Source organism: Microcaecilia unicolor, chromosome 12 (genome assembly GCF_901765095.1).
Source record: "Microcaecilia unicolor chromosome 12, aMicUni1.1, whole genome shotgun sequence".
NCBI classification, from domain to species: Eukaryota; Metazoa; Chordata; class Amphibia; order Gymnophiona; family Siphonopidae; genus Microcaecilia; species Microcaecilia unicolor.
The window spans coordinates 20,891,438-20,911,870 of record NC_044042.1 but is presented as its reverse complement, the minus strand read 5'-3'; the positions used below and the strand labels follow the sequence as shown (position 1 = coordinate 20,911,870).

The 20,433-nt window shown below is 47.0% G+C and overlaps 1 protein-coding gene across 5 annotated transcripts in view; it reads left to right on the top strand.

The window, feature by feature from the left end:
- The window catches only part of MICAL1 (microtubule associated monooxygenase, calponin and LIM domain containing 1), a 74,576-nt gene that overhangs the window by 39,774 nt on the left and 14,369 nt on the right, over positions 1-20,433 (top strand). For all 5 annotated transcript variants that reach the window (XM_030221131.1, XM_030221133.1, XM_030221130.1 and 2 more), the window contains 10 exons: positions 1,694-1,809; positions 2,605-2,731; positions 2,890-2,974; positions 3,865-4,012; positions 6,222-6,430; positions 8,098-8,204; positions 11,144-11,188; positions 13,988-14,107; positions 15,682-15,865; positions 17,524-17,579. In XM_030221131.1, coding sequence (XP_030076991.1) covers positions 1,694-1,809; positions 2,605-2,731; positions 2,890-2,974; positions 3,865-4,012; positions 6,222-6,430; positions 8,098-8,204; positions 11,144-11,188; positions 13,988-14,107; positions 15,682-15,865; positions 17,524-17,579 — 1,197 coding nt within the window. The remainder of the gene's footprint in view (positions 1-1,693; positions 1,810-2,604; positions 2,732-2,889; positions 2,975-3,864; positions 4,013-6,221; positions 6,431-8,097; positions 8,205-11,143; positions 11,189-13,987; positions 14,108-15,681; positions 15,866-17,523; positions 17,580-20,433) is intronic.

Genomic DNA, 20,433 nt, shown 5'->3' with positions numbered 1-20,433 from the left:
CTAGTGAGGTAATTAAATTCGCCGATGACACAAAATTATTCAGGGTCGTCAAGTCGCAGGAGGAATGTGAACGATTACAGGAGGACCTTGCGAGACTGGGAGAATGGTCGTGCAAGTGGCAGATGAAGTTCAATGTTGACAAGTGCAAAGTGATGCATGTGGGTAAGAGGAACCCGAATTATAGCTACGTCTTGCAAGGTTCCGCGTTAGGAGTTACGGATCAAGAAAGGGATCTGGGTGTCGTCGTCGATGATACGCTGAAACCTTCTGCTCAGTGTGCTGCTGCGGCTAGGAAAGCGAATAGAATGTTGGGTGTTATTAGGAAGGGTATGGAGTCCAGGTGTGCGGATGTTATAATGCCGTTGTATCGCTCCATGGTGCGACCGCACCTGGAGTATTGTGTTCAGTACTGGTCTCCGTATCTCAAAAAAGATATAGTAGAATTGGAAAAGGTACAGCGAAGGGCGACGAAAATGATAGTGGGGATGGGACGACTTTCCTATGAAGAGAGGCTGAGAAGGCTAGGGCTTTTCAGCTTGGAGAAGAGACGGCTGAGGGGAGATATGATAGAAGTGTATAAAATAATGAGTGGAATGGATCGGGTGGATGTGAAGCGACTGTTCACGCTATCCAAAAATACTAGGACTAGAGGGCATGAGTTGAAGCTACAGTGTGGTAAATTTAAAACGAATCGGAGAAAATTTTTCTTCACCCAACGTGTAATTAGACTCTGGAATTCATTGCCGGAGAACGTGGTACGGGCGGTTAGCTTGACGGAGTTTAAAAAGGGGTTAGATAGATTCCTAAAGGACAAGTCCATAGACCGCTATTAAATGGACTTGGAAAAATTCCGCATTTTTAGGTATAACTTGTCTGGAATGTTTTTACGTTTGGGGAGCGTGCCAGGTGCCCTTGACCTGGATTGGCCACTGTCGGTGACAGGATGCTGGGCTAGATGGACCTTTGGTCTTTCCCAGTATGGCACTACTTATGTACTTATGTACTTATGTACCCTCACATACCCCTTCTCTCTCAGGAGGCTCAGGGCTTCCCTCAGAGTGCTAAGTACATAAATATTGCCACACTGGGACAGACCAAAGGTCCATCAAGCCCAACATCCTGTTTCCAACGGTGACCAATCCAGGTCACAAGTACCTGGCAAGATCCCGAAAAAGTTCAATACATTTTATGCTGCTTATCCCAGAAATAAGCAGTGGATTTTCCCCAGGTCAATTTAATAATGGTCTATGGACTTTTCCTTTTAGGAAGCTGTCCGGACCTTTTTTTAAAACCCTGCTAAGCTAACTGCCTTTACCACATTCTCTGGCAACGAACTCCAGAGTTTAATTACACGTTGAGTGAAGAGAAATTTTCTTCACACCTGGACTTTTTGGACACAGCTTGATTCCCAGTCCCAAATTCCTAAAATATTAAATGACAAAACAGTTTTAGCTGTTTTTGGGGTGCAGTGTGCTGCACAAGCAGCAGAGTGAATGAGCGTGTTGGATGTTACCTGCAGCAGCACCCTTGGGAATAAAATGGACCCTATAGCAGATAACATGCTCTAACCATTAAATATAGAACATTGTTAAAACTCGTGGTTTGAATGCATAGGAAACACTTTTTTTTTTTTTTTTACCATTGTAGTTATGGCAGGCTCACGTGTGTGTTTATTTTCTCTCTCTTTCTGTAGCCATTCTGGCCACTGGGCACTGGTGTAGCCCGGGGGTTTCTGGCTGCTTTTGATGCAGCCTGGATGGTGAAAAAATGGGCAGCAGGTGTCCCACCACTGGAAGTCCTGGCTGAGAGGTATGGACGGGACTTTCAGAAAGCATGTATAACATCAGCAAAATTCGCCCGTTCCTCTCTGAGCACACCACCCGAACTCTCGTCCACTCTCTCATTACCTCTCGCATTGATTACTGCAACCTACTCCTCACTGGTCTCCCACTTAGCCATCCATCCTTCAATCCGTTCAGAACTCTGCTGCACGTCTTATCTTCCACCTGGACCAATATGCTCATATCACTCCTCTCCTCAAGTCACTTCACTGGCTTCCGATCAGGTACCGCATCCAGTTCAAGCTTCTTCTACTAACCTACAAACACACTCAATCTGCAGCCCCTCATTACCTCTCTACCCTTATCTCCCCTTACGCTCCTACCCGAAACCTCCGCTCACAGGACAAATCCCTCCTCTCTGCACCCTTCTCCACCACCGCCAACTCCAGGCTCCGCCCTTTCTGCCTCGCCTCTCCCTATGCTTGGAATAAACTTCCTGAGCCCATACGCCAAGCCCCCTCTCTGCCCATCTTCAAATCCTTGCTCAAAGCCCACCTCTTCAATGTCGCCTTCGGCACCTAACCATTATACCTCTATTCAGGAAATCGACTGCCCCAATTTGATTGTCTGCACATTTTGTCCATTAGATTGTAAGCTCCTTTGAGCAGGGACTGTCCTTCTTTGTTAAACTGTACAGCGCTGCGTAACCCTAGTAGCGCTTTAGAAGTGTTAAGTAGTAGTAGTAATTGAGATGGTAGAAGAGACCAAACGTCCACTTTTACATATTACTTTGAACTAGAGGTTTCTCCTTTTGCCTCCACAGGGAGAGTATTTACCAGCGCCTATCCCAGACATCACCAGACAATACCAACAAGGACACCTCTAATTATAGTATCAATCCTACCACCCGCTACCCCAACCTCAACCTGCAAGCTATAAAACCCAACCAGGCAAGTTGAACGTTCTTCCAGGGACCTGCCTTCCCTTTGGATCAAGGCATGAGTGGCAGTGGGAATAATTGGATGTTTGTCATCGTGGGGGCGTGGCCCTGATGGTCTGCCTTGTGCTCTAGGCATTAGTAATTGGATCTTTGTGGTTATTGTTCTAGGTACGCCACTTGTACAACAAAGGGAGCAAGGGGGTGGACCGTAAGTCTGATGAGCAGAATAAAAGGGTGGTGTTCTCTCGGAAAGGTCAGTATTGTAGCAGCCAAGTTTGTGTGTTTAATGTCATTGGTTGCTTCAAGGTGGTCCCTTTTTGGTTGGTAATGCAGCAGGCTCACTAAAACTTTATGAGCAGATTTTAGTGCCCTTTGATGGTGAGGAGGTTGGATGTGCTGATGATCTTCTCAAAGATGATTAACTGGGCTGGGAAAGAGTTACATTCTCAGCTTACTTGGTAGTGTGTCTGTCCTAGTGCACAAGGGACCCCAGTTCTGTTTTCACTTGTTCTCACCGTATGGAGAATCACATGGCAGGCTGGTCTTGGTTGGCTTGCTGAGCTGCTTTAAGCCAATATGGCCAAGTGGGGGGAAGGGGGAAGGTATTTTATCTCCAAAGATGGCCCGACGGATGAAGGAAAGATAATGTGGAAAATGGGTGCATTGTGTATATGGCGTATGCCATTTGGGTGGGGGATGGAAGTGAACAGGAAAGCTGGTTTGATCTCTGGAACCCCATCTTGTTGGGGGCATTCAGTGTGAGGTGCTGCTTCGGTGAGGGTCTCCAAGCACATTAGATGTTGCTTTTGTTGGTATAGTTGAATTGTTAGGTGATACTTAGGGAAGGTTGAGCTCATGGGGTCCTGCTTCTGGGAGAGGCCTGAATCCTTGACATGGAGGCAGGGGTAGATTCATGGGCTTGTAGTTTAGAGATTGCAGCATTTCTCCACTACATAGAAGGTGCTGATTCCACAAAGCTACCCTCCTGGGCTCAACCAGTGGAAGGCTGCAAACACTTCTGATTTGCCCTTTTTATGTAGGCTCCACTTATATAAGGCCATGGTGGCCAAGGCTTGGGGCAACATGGTCTCTCGATCCTTGTGCTGTAGTCTTATTAATTTTTTCACCTCTCCCTTTCTTCAGACTCTCTGGGCGTTTATGATGAGCTGCTGAGATGGTGTCAGAAGCAGACGGCAGGTTACCGCAATGTTAAGGTGACAGATCTCACTTATTCCTGGAGGAGCGGACTGGCCTTGTGCGCACTGATTCACCGCTTCAGGCCTGATCTCATGTAAGTATTACAGCCAACCTGCTGACACACCCATGGATGTGGCCGTACCATTGTGAAATGTCACTAAGGCGTGAAGTGAGCATGTGCAAAGTGCCAACATCTGCAACTGAAGCACCCTGCTGGCATCCTTGCTGCTGAGGCAGCCTGGGTTTGGCCAGCAATCTCTCCAGCTGGCGGGGCTTGAGCATCCCCACCAGCATAGGTATGAGTTTGGGGTGGGGGGAAGCAGAGGGAGCTGGGGGAGTGAAGAGCTGAGGGGAAATGCTTGCTCCCCTAAAATGGGACTTCTGGCGTCACCCCTGAGAACAGTGTAGAAAGTGGCTCTATGCATGGAATCACAGTGAAGCATCACAGGAATTTTTCTGTAAAACCAAAATTTCATCACTGCAATACAATATATAAATTATAGAAAAGAAATGACTGATTAAAATGAATTATAATAAAAAAATATTTTGCAAGGTGATATTTTTCAAGACTATAGGGGTCCTTTTACTAAGGTGCACTGAAAAATGGCCTGTGCTAATGTAGGCGCATGTTCTGGACGCGCGCAGATCCATTTTTCAGCGCACCTGTAAAAAAAATGCCTTTTTAAAATTTTGGCCAAAAATGGATGTGCAGCAAAATTGAAATTGATACGCGTCCATTGTGGATCTAAGACCTTACCACCACCAATTCACTTAGCAGTAAGGTCTCGTGCGTGGGCGGTAATGGTCTGCGTGCCTACAATGCCTTTTACCACCCGGTTAGCGCCACATGCCGGAAAAAAATTATTTTCCGACGCTTAGTGGATGCGCGTATAAAGTGAAATTACTGTCCAGGCCACGTGGTAGCCAGGCGATAATTCAAAATTGACACATCTTTGCGGCTTAGTAAAATGGCCCCATTGTAATATAGTTGCTGTGTTAGCACATATACAGGCTTATTTTCAAAAGGAGAAGGGTGCCCATCTTCGGGAGATGGGCGGCCATCTCCCGAGGGCGCCCAAATTGGTATAATCGAAAGTCAATTTTGGGCGCTTTCAACTGCACTCTGTCGTGGAGACGAACAGAGTTCACGGGGGCGTGTTGGCACAGTAGCGAAGGTGGGACAGGGGTGGGCATGGGAGTGGTTAACAGATGGGCGGCTTCAGGCCACAATGGAAAAAAGAAGGGCACCCGTAACGAGAATTTAGGTCACTTTTTTTGGACCCTTTTTCTTTTAGGTCCAAGTCCCAAAAAGGTGCCCGAACTGCCCAGATGACCACCGGAGGGAATCAGGGATGACCTCCCCTGACTCCCCCAGTGGTCACTAACCCCCTCCCACTAAAAAAAGTACTTTAAAACCTTTTTTTTTTCCCCAGCCTTTAAGCCAGCCTCAAAAGTCATACCCAGCTCCATGACAGCAGTATGCAGGTCCCTGGAGCAGTTTTTAGTGGGTGCAGTGCACTTCAGGCCGGTGAACCCAGGCCCATCCCCCCCCCCCCCCACCTGTTACAGTTGTGGTGATAAATGTGAGCCCTCCAACCCCCCCCCCCCCAAAACCCACTAGACCTATATGTAGTTGCCCCCCTTCACCCATAAGGGCTATGGTAATGGTGTAGAGTTGTGGGTAGTGGGATTTGGGGGGCTCAGCACCCAAGGTAAGGGAGCTATGCACCTGGGAGGTATTTTAATGTTGTTTTTTTAATTTTTAGAAGTGCTCCCTAGGGTGCCCGGTTGGTGTCCTGGCATGTCAGGTGGATCAGTGCATTACGAATCCTGGCCCCTCCCATAACCAAATGCCTTGTTCGTTTTTGAGCTGGGCGCCTTCCGTTTCCATTATCACTGAAAACCGATGCCGCCCATCTCAAACCCGCCCATCTCTGACATTTGGCCAGGCCCAAACGTATTATCGAAAGAAAAGATGGCCGCCCATCTTTTTCGATAATATGGTTGGGACCGCCCCTTCTTGTAGCCGTTCCCGGAGATGGGCGCCCTTAGAGATGGGTGACCCCTTTCAATTATGCCCCTCATAGTCTTATTTGTATATCTTTATATTGGACTAACTCAATACATCGGTCAGTAACTTTAGATATTTAGTTAGTTCTTTGTTTTCAATTTATGAACACTTACGGTAGATCCTGCTTTAAGCTTTTTACTGAACCCTCAGGGGCTGGTCACACCTACTAGTCATCGAATATAGTAACGCTGACTGCAAAGTTGTTGTTTTTTTTTTATTTTTTCTTCTGTAGAGATTTTGAGTCTCTGGACAAGACAGCAGCTGCCAAGAATAACCAACTTGCCTTTGATGTGGCAGAGCAGGAGTTGGGCATCCTGCCGATCCTCACTGGCTCGGAAATGGCAACCGTGTCTGAGCCAGACAGGCTCAGCTTGGTCACTTACTTAAGCCAGTTCCATGAAGCTTTCCGAGATGCTCCAATCCTACCTCCTCATCCTCGAGGTAAGGAACAAAATGGACGGCGATGGGTCAGGAAGAGTGTTATCTCCGTTTGGAGTTATTCATTATTTACCTAAGGCATTTTATATACCATCCACATCCTAAAAACGTACATAATAAACGTCTAAAACACAACTAAAATACAACAGACAACAAAGAAAGATAATTACAGGCTTTCACTAAACATTATAGCTGGGCAAAATTCAACCCAACGCAATAGAGGGATAAGGATGGCACCGGCCAACTAGATATATTGCACCAGTCAAAACAGACAGCTATGGCCTAAAATGCAGAAATTCAAGATGACACATAACTGGGGCATTAACGATCAAAGCCCCAGGAACAGGTCTTCTACTATTAATTAAACTGTGCAGTAGCGCTCAATACCCTACTCTTTACCTACAGAGTCCTAGGCAGTGAGCCACATGAGAGCGAAAGGAGCAAAACCTGTAGATTAAGTGGCTACACAGGTGAAGGGTGTTAAAGGAAAAATTCAGGACTGTTTGACCAGACATTACAGTGTCTAGTTTAGGGCTGTACTGAATATTTGTATTCAATTCGATTCGGGCTCGAATAGTTCCCTGAATACATTTATTCATATTCGGCTGAATAGCGATTTAAATTCGAATATGAATAATCCGGGGCTTTACTGTGCTAAATCCTACTGAAATACACACTTGATCTTTGATTTCACGTTGCTTCTTTTACTATTTATGTTAAAGCTCAATGCCCATTATTCGTAGTTGGCCAAATTAATATTTTTCATTATTCGTATTCGACTGAATAGTAAAATATGCTATTCGGTACAACTCTAGTCTAGTTACTCCCTTTAACCAGACACTGCATAACTAGCATGACAACTGGACAGTCTGGTCAGAAGCTGGGTAGTTGTCCACCCTACTCCCTACAGTCGACAAGAAGCTTGTTCCAATCAAAAGGACCAGCAATCAAAAAGCACCATCTCGTGTCTCAGCAAAGTGAACCTTTTGAGAGATGCTGAGTAGCCTCAGATTCCAGTGTCCTGGCTGGTCTCTATGCATTTTTAAAACAGCAAAAAGAGAGGGAAACCAAAGCACACGGTACAAAGCAACAAGAAAAAAACCAACTCTAAGGGCTTCCAGAGCTGGGACAGCAAATGAATCTTTATTGTGAGAACCGACATGAGTCGTGTTTCGGCACCTGCATCAGGGGTTTGTACAAAATTCCAAACAGTTATCAAGTATTGCAGAATGTCCTGAAGCAATGTTTCTTGTATGTTAGCAACAAAACCTTGACAGCCAGTGTAGGATGTTCAGATGGGGTGTAATGTGATAGATGCTTAGCAGCTGGCAAGCAACTGCACACTGAATAAGTTGCCATTGTGAAATATCTAAGTAAAGTGAATGACGGTAGTCAGGCTTTGTTAGAACGAAGGTCTGTATTAACAGTTCTGAAGTCATCTATGTCTAACATTGGCTTGGCTTTAACCTACTCGGCAGTCCCGGATGGTAAAAACAAGACTGGAATAACGTTCTATAATCTGAGATCTCCATGAGGTCGGAGTCTAGAATAGAGCCCAGATTGCAAACTTGCTCAGAGATGATGATTTGCAAATCGCCATAGTTCAAGGATGATGGATGTGCCATCATTTTGTGATCTTAATTTGAATTATTTTGAACCTCATTTTCCAGAAAGAGAAGTCAGCAGTGCGAAGATCAGGACTCTCTCGGGGGCCAAATCTGCCATCCTATTCCTCAATAAAGTACAGAAGACTCTGTCGCTGAAACGCACCTCAAAGGTAATGTCCTGTTACGATGGCCTCCTTTACATCAAAACACTGCAGTCAAACAGTCGGCAAGGCAAAAAACCAGTGTAGCTACTACTACTACTTAACATTTCTAGATCGCTACTAGGGTTATGCAGCGCTGTACAGTTTAACAAAGAAGGACAATCCCTGCTCAAAGGAGCTTACAATCTAAAGGATGAAATGTCAAGTTGGGGCAGTCTAGATTTCCTGAATAGAAGTGGTTAGGTGCCGAAGGCGACATTGAAGAGGTGGGCTTTGAGTAAGGATTTGAAGATGGGCAGGGAGGGGGCTTGGCGTATGGGCTCAGGGAGTTTATTCCAAGCATAGGGTGAGGCGAGGCAGAAAGGGCGGAGCCTGGAGTTGGCGGTGGTGGAGAAGGGTACTGAAAGGAGGGATTTGTCTTGAGAGCGGAGGTTACGGGTAGGAACGTAAGGGGAGATGAGGGTAGAGAGGTAAGGAGGGGCTGCAGATCGAGTGCATTTGTAGGTTAGTAGGAGAAGCTTGAACTGTATGCGGTACCTGATCGGAAGTCAGTAAAGTGACTTGAAGAGAGGGGTGATATGAGTATATCGGTCCAGGCGGAAGATAAGACGTGCAGCAGAGTTCTGAACGGACTGAAGGGGGGCTAGATGGCTAAGTGGGAGGCCAGTGAGGAGTAGGTTGCAGTAGTCAAGGCGAGAGGTAATGAGAGAGTGGATGAGAGTTCGGGTGGTGTGCTCAGAGAGGAAAGGGCAAATTTTGCTAATGTTATAGAGGAAGAAACGACAGGTCTTGGCTATCTGCTGGATATGCGCAGAGAAGGAGAGGGAGGAGTCGAAGATGACTCAGAGGTTGCGGGCAGTAGCCAACACAACTCTTCCAAAGACCAAGGAGACGATGTCAAGCGACTCAATAAAGACCCTTTTGCTTACCATCGTCTCCTTGGTCTTTGGAAGAGTTGTGTTGGCTACACTGCTTTTTTTTCCCCTTCTTTATTTTCTGCAAGGTAAGCTATGAGAACCTCTGAATCATTGTACTAAAGCCCAATTCCTTACTGTGTAGGAAAGCGTAATAGTTCTTAAATACCTGTGTGTATCCGTCTAATCTCTCTGCCACACAGGATAATGCTCAATAGTGCCAGTTCTTCAATGCCACACTGCCACCCTGGGTGTAAGATGGTCAGCAGTGCCATCTCGGTACCACACTCAGTGGTTGGCACTGTCGGTTATAAAAACTCATTGGTAAATAATTACTTTGTCAATATAAACAGTATAATTACTGAAAGAGATATTCCTAGCCCCACCAGCGCTGGCCTCCCAACAGCCACCTAATTTGAAACGAAAATGAGTAAAAAGCAAACTCCAAATACAGGCTTAAAAAGAAGAGAATGGCACACATCCCTGCAATATACCTGGCTGCAAACTGTACCATCACATATCACAGGATCCCACAGTCACTCACATGGGAAAAACATTCAGCAGAAGGAGATCCTTCACGTGCTCATCCTCAAATGTGGTATATATCAGGGGCGTATCTGTAATGGGGCCATGGCCCCCGTAGATTTGGCCCTGCCCCCCCCCCGCCAACCTCTTCGACGCCCCCCCCTTCCCGCCGCTACGGAATGCGGTGGCATCTCTGACATAATCTCCCTAAAGGGTATTCAGTTTCAACTAGCCTCGGAGCTGTTCTGGGACATGTTGATTCCCACAGCAAGGTGTAGGATCTTGAATTTCCAGTAGATTTGTTGCACTCTAGTTCCCATATATTGAGGGTGCTCCCATTCTGGTGAAGGGCTGGGTAGTGGGGGGGGGGGGGGGCTGGGTGGGGAGGGTTATGATTCTGTATTGTAATGGAGCAAAAGTCATGGTATGTGAAATCGGTGGCATAGCCAGAGGGACGATTTACGGTGGACCTGAGCCCCCAAGGAGGGTGGGCCCAAAGATTCATCTCTTTTTCTCACCCCACCTGTCCGCCGCCGCTGCCAAAACCCAAATGAAAAAAAAATGCCTGAGCTGGCAAGGATCTGCAAGCCCCGCCGGCCGAAGACCTCCTCCTGGCAGAAAGAGCACTTACACCGTGTGCCCCCGCCAGCAGTGTCCCAGAGTCCCTGACACGGCCAGCCTCCACACATGTGTGCAAACTGAGCATGTGCGAGGGATGGGGTGGTAGGGGCTCGGGAACACTGCAGCTGCCTGCACCGGGTGTAAGGGCTCTTTCTGCCGGGAGGAGGTTTTCGGCTGGTGTGGCAGGGCCAGCCACACCAATGTGGGGCACTGATTTAGGGTGGGCCTGAGCCCAAAATGAGTGGGCTGGCTACAGGTCTCTTTAAGAAAATATTTTGGTTCCAATGAAAATATTACATCTACTATTTGTAATTTGGTTTGATTTGTGTTAATAAAAAAGATGTTAAATAAAAATCCTACAACCGACGTGGAAAGCTAAACAAAATGAAGAATCCTGGCCTGCACACCACTAGTTTTTTTAACCTTCTTCTCAGAGTGCTGGTAATGATTTGAAGCTTTTTATGATGCACGGAGGAAACTCAAGTTGAGACTATATTGTAATATTGGGACCCTTGACAGCATCCCGTGTCCATCTTCCAGCTCTGGAGCTGGCAGTTTCTGCCTCCTTCACACCCAGTCTTTGTGTTTCTGATTATTAGCTGACCTGCTGGCAGTGGTCTCCTTACAGAACAGGGTTTTTCTTTTGGTGGTGGTGGTAGGGGGCGGGGGGAGGTAATGGGGGCATGTGTATGGAAGGAAGCTACTGGTGCATAATGGGTGGGAGTGTGTACCGTTATGCACCAGTAGCTTCCTTCCATATAACGGGTTCTTGAAGCCTGGATTGGTTGCTGTCGGAGACAGGATGCTGGGCTTGATGGACCCTTGGTCTTTTCCCAGTATGGCGGTACTTATGTACTTTCTTTCTGATGTCTGTCCTTGTGATTTCAGGAGCAGGAGGAGCCAGAAAATAAGAGGAAGAGGAGCAATGATACTGTGAGTCCCCCCTACCCCCCCCCGACAATGTTGTCATCTGCTTTCTACAGGGTCAGATTGAAGATTTTGGTGCCCATTGGGCAGAATGGTGGAGAGGAAGGTGGCCAGAGAGTTCTTGAAGTCTCTCTTTTAAAGCAAGCAGGACAGGGCCGGTGTTAGGGGGTGGCAAAGAGGGCAAAGAGGGCAAAGAGGGCAATTGCCCTGGGCCCCCATACTACAGGGGGCCGCCCAAACCTGCCTCAAACTGAAGAAGGCATAGGGGAAAGGGGAAATGGGATTTGATGTACTGCCTTTCTGAGGTTTTTGCAAGTACATTCAAAACGGTTTACATCTATTCAGGTACTTATTTTGTACCAGGGGCAATGGAGGGTTAAGTGACTTGCCCAGAGTCACAAGGAGCTGCAGTGGGAATTGAACTCTGTTCCCCAGGATCAAAGTCCACTGCACTAACCACTAGGCTACTCCTCCACTCATTCCACCAATAAGAGCCAACCTTATCAGTGATGTCACAATGGCTTGATTGCCCCATACTTGGCTCACTTCTGATATTGTGATGTCATAAGGGATAGGGAAATGGGACTTGATATACTGCCTTTCTGAGGTTTTTCCAACTACATTCAAAGCGGTTTACATATATTCAGGTACTTATTTTGTACCAGAGGCAATGGAGGGTTAAGTGACTTGCCCAGAGTCACAAGGAGCTGCAGTGGGAATCGAACTCAGTTCCCCAGGATCAAAGTCCACTGCACTAACCACTAGGCTACTCCTCCACTAGCAACATTCCATGTAGAAGCCTGCCCTTGCAGATCACCAATGCGGCTGCGCAGGCTTCTGTTTTTGTGAGTCTGACGTCCTGCACGTACATGCAGGACATCAGACTCACAGAAACAGAAGCCTGCGCGGCCGCGTTGCTGATCTGCAAGTGCAGGCTTCTACATGGAATGTTGCTAGTGGATTAGCAACATTCCATGTAGAATCTCAAATAGTAGCAACATTCCATCTAGAATCTCCAATAGTAGCAATATTCCATATAGAATCTCAAACAGGGAAAGGGAAATGGGACTTGATATACCACCTTTCTGAGGTTTTTGTAACTACATTCAAAAGCGGTTTACATAGTATAGTCAGGTACTTATTTTGTACCAGGGGCAATGGAGGGTTGAGTGACTTGCCCAGAGTCACAAGGAGCTGCAATGGGAATCTAACTCAGTTCCCCAGGATCAAAGTCCACTACACTAACCACTAGGCTACTATAGGCTGAAGACCAGCTTTGGGGACCCCTCCCCAGTTTCTACTCTGGACCCCTGAATGTCTGAACACCAGCCCTGAGCAGGAACAGAATCTGGCCCACCTAAGCAGTTGCCAATGGGCGTGTTCTCTGCAGGCTGGGTACTGATGGCAGCGTCTTAACAGCCTGGAAGTTCCGGAGCAAGCCAACCGCGTTCTTTGTTGGTCAGTCATTGCAGATAAATGTCTCTCAGGCAAGGTGTACACGTTCCCCCCTCATTCTAGAAGGTTGCATGTGCAAATTTGCATGCACAACTTATAAGGTCAGTTGTGCACATAATTTAATTAGATTCTATGTGGTCTTAATAACAAGTTGTTGACTATAATTGCTGTTAATTGATGAAAACTAGCACTAATTAATGGTTATGAGTAACTTCTGTTAGTTGGTATTTCTAGAAGTCACTTGCTCAAATTTCAGAGCACTCGACCGCAAGCGGGATGGCGCGTGCACCTGGGAGGGGCATGGACAGGTCAGAGGCATGTCAGGCAGTTACACGCATATTTTATAGAATACTAGCATTTATGGGGTCAATTTTCAGCTGTTGGCATTATTCCCTGATATTGAAAGCTGGGACCTGTACTGGCTTCAGCTTTGAATATCTAGTTATTTTTAAGCCGGTTAACACATGGCCACTTATGTCAATATTCAGCACTTAAACAGCTATGGGTTACCATATAAAAATAGGACAGATTTTACGCAGTAAACCTGGCCACTTAAGAGCTGAATATCAGCACGTAAATGGCCAAGTGCTGACTCCACCCCCAGAACAGCCCCAACATAGCAGGCTTGGAGTTTGGCACTAACTGTGATATTCAGAACACTTAGCCGGTTAAGTTCCGCTGAATATTAGCGGCTATTCCTGAACAATGTGCCCTTTTACTAAAGTGCGCTGAAAAATGACCTGCACTTTGTGCATCCACTGATCGACCCCTGATGAAGGCTTTTTTAAAAGCCGAAACACCGACCGTGTAGGGTCCTAATAAAGCTTTCCTGGAGCATCTCACCCTGTGTCTCGGATTGATCTCTTGAAGTTGTGTTTTCCAGTTCCTTCTTTTGTTGAATTTTTGTGGAAACTGCGAACCCCTTTTGTTTCTGCGATAAAAATATGAATTACATGTTGTGGTTATGGTGGGACCAATGACATTATAGGTACCCTCTGATTACTACTCATACTGGTGTTTGGCTCACTTGGAATATGATGTAACGAGCCGTGTTAACTACGTTTTGTGTTATGTTCTTAACGCTCAATAAAGACTTCTATAAATTAAAAAAAAATACAAGTAACTGAGAACAATAAAGACAGTTTGATCTGTGCTGGTACAAACAAGTTTTCTTTTATTGATGATTTTGATTTCTGTAACGTGGAATCTGTATGTACAATGAAGCATTTAACCTTTGTATTGTTGATCTCAATAAAAAGTTAAAACATAAAAGCAAAAAGGAGGGGGGATTTTATTTCCCCTTTTCTGTCCAATAACACGGTGCTGTTCTCCTCTGTGTTCTCTCTTCAGCTGGAAGCCAGTGACAAAGTGCTGGATGTGTATCAGAAGGGACCAGCTGAAGTACCTCAAGAGGATCACCTAAAAGTCCTACACCTTGAGGGTTCTCCACCCTCGCCAATGAAACGTCAGGTTAGACTTTCTTCCTCTGACAACATGGTGGGAGGTGAGGGAGGAGAGAAATATTGGTGCAGTGACTCACTGGCAGCTCAGAAAGTCCAAAGTTGAGCCTCTTGTGCCTATCGAGCATGTGTCCGTGGTAAAAAGCAGCAGCCCATGAATCCACCCAGTGTTTCTGTTGGAATGGAGTCCATCGTGGTTGGCTGGGAATTGTTTGCCGTTTGGATTAATAAATGAATGCAGATTTATTAATTGATCATTTCTGCACAGATGCGGTTAGAAAAAAAACAATGATCTGCAGAGGGTGGGAAAGGTTAGGCTGCTTTGGGATTTCCTGGACGTGTCAGCACACACGGGGATTTGATTTTGTTTTTATAGCTCGTAAAATACGATCAGGCTCACTGGGACAGTTTTCATACGGTTCGCTTTGGCCAAGTGCTGATTCCGCAATATAGCCGGCTTTGAGTTAGGAGCAAATTTCAGTGGCACTTAGCCGGTTAAGTGCCACTGCAAATTATTGGCTAGCCCTGACCAAGTGATTTAAGTGGACGGTGCCCGGCCAAATCACTTTGAATATCAGTCCCTGAGTCTTTAGGGAGAAGGTAACATCTTTGTTGTCTCCGTAATTAAAAGTGGCAGAAGGGTTAGTGGAGGGGGGCTTTTCTTTTAACCCCTGGCTGGCTGTGGATGCAGATTACCATGGGTAAGTGAGGGGCAAAAATATTTCACGCTGGGGAGGGATAGGACCAGGGGTGTGCTGGTAAATTTTTAACAGGCTCTTTCTCCGGACGTAGCCAGCTCCGCAGTTGGAAGGGCCAGGGGTGGCCGGGTGGCTGGGGGGGGGGGAGTGGGGGAGCAACACTTGCCTCTCTCTCCTCCCTCCCTTCGTGCGGGCACACTAGGTATACCTTTGCTGGTAGCCAATAAATGGACTGCCACCACTCCCAACGTCTTGCTCTGAGCAGCATGCTGAAACTTCTCACACATGCTGGAGAAGTCCCAGCCTGCTGCTCAGAGCTGGAAACAAGGAGCGGGGAGCAGCAGTAGTCTATTTACTTGGCTGGCAGGGCTCAGCATCCCCACCAGCAAAGTAAAAGAGAATTCAGCAGGGGGCCCAAGCCCACATTTTGGGAGCCAGTTGTTAAAGTAGCCATGGAGGGCCTTACTTTAACAACCGGCTCCCAAAATTCTTAAAAACTTAACAACCGGCTCTTGCGAGCCTGTGAGAGCCTGCTCCAGCACACCACTGGCTAGGACTACAAAACTGGAGGTAAACAGTAGGGCCAAGCGTGGTGTTTGGCTCATGGTCTGACAGTGACCAGTCCAGGTCTCTTGGAAGGCCTTGGTATATTCCCAATAGAGAAATCCTTCCCTGACTAGCCTAGGAAATGGCATATTAACCTAAAAATGTGATTAAGATTCCCTACTGGGCTGTACAGGGCAGTAATGCGTGGACCGTTATGCTGGCTCCACCTTCTTGCAGCAAATGACGTGAGGAATCTTAATCAATGTAAAACGTTCTGCTGGTCTTGTCTGTCTTTTGATGCCACCATTTGTTTCTTCCCTCCCTCCTTCCCCCTTGGCAGATGCCTGCAGCTCAGTCTCAGTCTTCCACGGGCAGCAGCGATGCCTGTTACTTCTGCGGCCAGCGGGTTTACATCGTAGAGCGCATGAGTGCCAATGGCCTGTTCTTCCACCGTGGATGCTTCCACTGCCACCAATGTGGAACCACACTACGGCTAGGAAACTATGCTTTTGATGAGGATGATGGTGAGCCTGGGGACAGAAGGGCTTGTAAAATGCTGGGCATTGGTCAGGAGAAGTCACTGAGCAGAGATGAGTGCAAGCTGGTCCATTATAAAACTAAGAGGCATCTTTCAGCTGTGGAGATCTGTAACCCGAGCACCTAGGTCTTTGGTATTGTAGGTGGAAATCCTTAGCCCTGAGCAGTGGGATTCTGCAGGTCCAGAGAAATATGTTAGCAGAGCTTGTGGGGTACTAGAATCGGAAGGGTTATTGTAGATCGACTGTAAGGTATGGAATGCGGGTAGCGCTGTGGATGATGTGGTCGGTAGGGATGTGCATTAATTTCTCATACAGTCACAGAGAGGGAATACAGCATACAAAAGCAAACACTGGGCCTTCAGGATTGAGAAAAATGTAATTCTTTATTTATAATGAAGACCCGACACGGTCCGTGTTTCGGCGTACGAACGCCTGCATCAGGGGTCAAGGGACTCCTATAGGTCAGCAAGATAATAAATTGACAAAGATGTGGAATAAACAATCAGGTTATGTTACCCGCTGTCTGAACAGCTCGTTTGTAGAACGCCTTCAGCTGTGTCACGGACCGTGTCGGGTCTCCATTATAAATAAAGAATTACATTTTTCTCAATCCTGAAGGCCCATTAATTTCTCATGGCATTTCATGTTGTCAAATGAGAAAAGCATGAAATTTTTGGTGTTTTGACCATGTGCCATCAATAGAGGGTGCTCTTTCGGAAGAGCACACGCACAGGACATGCATGCGCTATCGGGAAAGAGCACATGCTGTTAACAATATTGCTCCTGTGATGACGTGGTTTTATCTGTATTGAAAATGGGAGGTGCTGGGGCACAGATGGAGCAGGATAAAGAAGTATGTACGGGACTTTAAAGTGTGCACCAGGGGTGTAGCCAGAAGTCCATTTTTGGGAGGTCCCAAAGGTGGACTGAGGGGGCCGGGTATTCTCTCCCCCCTTCTGCTGTTCCCCCCCCCCCCCCCACCACTGCTACCGTGTTGAAATATACCTTTGCTGGCGGGGATGCCAAGCCCTGAAAGCCGAAGACGCCTCCTGTGTGATTCCCGTCTACGCTGCCAGAGCAGCGCTCAAGTCGGCGGTGCACTTCTGCTGCTGATGTTGGCACTCCCTCACATATGCTCAGTTCAGTTGCTGAACTGAGCATGCACGCGAGAGCCAGCATTGGTGTCCGAAGCAGGCCTGCTGACTTAAGTACTGCTCAGACAGCAAAAGGGAACTCGCCCAGGAGATGTCCTTCAGCTGGTGGAGCTTGGCATCCCCACCGGTCATTAAAGCAGAGAGGAGGCCCAAGCCGAAGGCCCTCCCCCTCCCCTCCCCCTGGAAAGATTCTGTTTGAAAATCAGCTGCAGGCCTCTGGAATTTGAAAATTAAAGTATCAGCCTTACAAAATTACATTAAACTCTCATGTGGCTTTTGTTTGGTATTCGTAAATGATATTCCACATTCTTTCTTGCAGTCCATAGTTGCTATTGGAAAAAGGTTCTAGGACATGGTCCCGCTAGCTTCATGCAAAAGGTCGATCTTGAATTGTGATTGACATGTGGGGAAGGGATCTCTCTGTTATCTATACTGTCATTTTTATTTTTTGCATTCGTCTCATTTTTATAATTTTTTTTTTCTCACCAGGATACTTTTACTGTACTCTGCATTATTGCCTTCAGCAGGAGAGCCAATTACATAAGGTAATAAGATTCTCTGCAACTTTTCCCTATTAAGCCTTGGGTATCGTGACTTCTTGCATGTTTGCATTATACCAGCCATCAATTCAGGGGTGGAACATGTATAAAATTATGGAAACCCGGTGGTGGGAGGCGAGGATAGTGCTGGGCAGACTTATACAGTCTGTGCCCGGAAGAGGACAGGTACAAATCAAGGTATACACAAAAAGTAGCACATATGTATCTTGTTGGGCAGACTGGATGGACCATGCAGGTATTTTTCTGCCGTCATCTACTATGTTACTATGTATCATAGTAACATAGTAACATAGTAGATGACGGCAGAAAAAGACCTGCATGGTCCATCCAGTCTGCCCAAAACAAACTCATATGTGTATACCTTACCTTGAATTTGTACCTGTCCTTTTCAGGGCACAAACCATATAAGTCTGCCCAGCAGTATTTCCCGCCTCCCAACCACCAGTCCCTCCTCCCATCACCGGCTCTGGTACAGACCGTACAAGTCTGCCCTCCCCTATCCTCTCCTCCCAATCACCACCCCCTCTTCCCCCCCCCCACCTGCTCCGCCACCCAATTTCAGCTAAGCTTCTGAGGATCCATTCCTTCTGCACAGGATTCCTCTATGCATATCCCACGCATGTTTGAACTCCGTTACCGTTTTCATCTCCACCACCTCCCGCGGGAGGGCATTCCAAGCGTCCACCACCCTCTCCGTGAAAAAATACTTCCTGACATCTTTCCTGAGTCTGCCCCCCTTCAATCTCATTTCATTTCATGCCACCCAGTGAACCTTGAAGGGATTGCCTTGAAATGATTCTTGTTGTTGAGGGGTCCATAGGATTGTTCTTACTCTACATACCCTGGCATAGGAGTGAGGTTCATTCCTGTCATGGTATTGCATAAACTAATCCATTTGGAGAAATCGCCCCAAACCAACCAACATCATTAAAGACTAGAAGTAACAAGTGGGAGAATATTTCAGTGTAATTCAGGACATGTCGATGGCTATTGCTAACAAATGTAGGACACTCCATGGGGTAGGGGGTAGGAGGGGGGAGATAAAAGAATTTGTACATGAATAAATCTGTTATATTGCTAAGTTCGTCAATCAAAAAATTTTAAAGTTAAAAAAAAAAGAACTTTCTGACCCCTGAGGCAGGCGTTTGTACGCCGAAACACGGCCTGTGTCGGGTCATTTTCAGAATAAAAAGGATGTCAATTACCTCAGTCAAAAAAAAAATTGGGGGGGACACTCCATTGCTGTAGTGGTGGCATCTTGAATCTTCACACAATTTTAGTATGTAATTAAAGAGCTGAGTGGATTTCCTATTCCCTTCCCCTTCCTTTTCATTGTGGCTTTACATAGCATGGACTTTTTATTCAATAACCAGCTCTAAGTGTCTATTTGCCTGTAAATTAGTGCTATGCAAAGGTAGCAGGTAGGTTAAAAAAATAGGGGGTGTGACATACTGTTGTCATCAGTGACATAGCTACGGGTGGGCCCACTCATTCTCGGCTCAGGCCCACCCAGCGGCAGTGCCACACTGCCCTCTTCCCCTCTCTGGTATCTGCTGTTGTCACGTCTGTGGCCGTGACCCCTCTCAGACTCACCTTATTTCCTGTGGTCAGCTTCTGAGCTGGCTTCTGTCTGTTCTTTGTGAGTTAGTTCTGTCTCTGTCTCTGTGTGCTGGCTGTATTAGATTGTTGGTGTGCTGTCTCCTGTTCCAGATTTCAGATCAGTCCAGTCCGGATCTTCCAGGCTGCTCGACCCTTAGTTGCCTGGTGATTGTTACACCTGAGTCTCAGCTGCCTGCTGGGCTTATTAGCCATTTGGAACCTCTCTGCCTTGGCCTTTGCATTGCGTCTAAGGCCCTGGTTTGTTAGTGCTTGTTGCTCTGCTGCCTAGTTTTGAATCCTTGCCTTGATTCTTGTCTGTTCTAGCCAGTCAGTGTGTAGTTAGATTAGGTTGTTGTTAGTTTGTTAGTCTTGTCTCTGGGTTTTAGTTTTGTGTTTAGTCCTTGTCTGTTTGTATCCTGCTGGCTGCTTTGCAGCTTTTAGTTCTGTGTCTTGTTAGTCAGTGTTTGTTCCCTGTTTAGTGGCTGTTCTGCAGCTTTCTGTTCTGCCCTTTAGCTTTCCCTTCCTTGTCCGGTTTCCTGCCTTGCTGCCCATGTTCCTTCCTTTCCCCTCCGACACTCAGTCCCTGTGCTGCCTAGCTGTTATCCAGCTCCTGCCCTGTCCTGCAAAGTCCTGTCGGCCACCTGAAGCTGGGAGCTCAACTCCTGGTGGAAAGTGGCCAGGTACAGGTGAAGCCTAACGGTTGTCAGAGTTCTGCCTTGCCCCTGGTGTGGGGTGGTTTTGCCTGCCACTGCCGCTTCTCGGCAGTGGCCCAAGGGCTCACAAACCAGTTTCCAGCTTTGAGTACGTAACAGCTGTCCTGTCTCTGAATCCTGTCCCTCCCCGGTGTCAGTACAGGCATCGTTGGCGCCTGCAGCGATTCATTCCTGCTTGTACCGGCCCTTCAGGCTACCATCTGCTGCGTTCCACCAGACAGGAAACAGGCAGTGATGTCAGCGAGGGCGAGACGCAGCAGATGGAATCCTGTGAATCTGGTGCGTGCAGCGTGAATGAATCGCTGCAGGCGCCGAAGACGCTCATATGGTACATCTGGGAGGGACAGGGTTCAGATTCAGATGCTGGGATGCCGCAGAGGAGAGGGAGGAGATGTGGAGGAGGCGAAAAAAATCTGTGTTCTTAAAAAATATCTCCGGGAAGATATTTGGGGTGTGTTGGCGCGTGGAAGGGGCTCATCCAATTTATCTTTGGGCCCATCCAAAGTACTGAGTCTAGCTACGCCTCT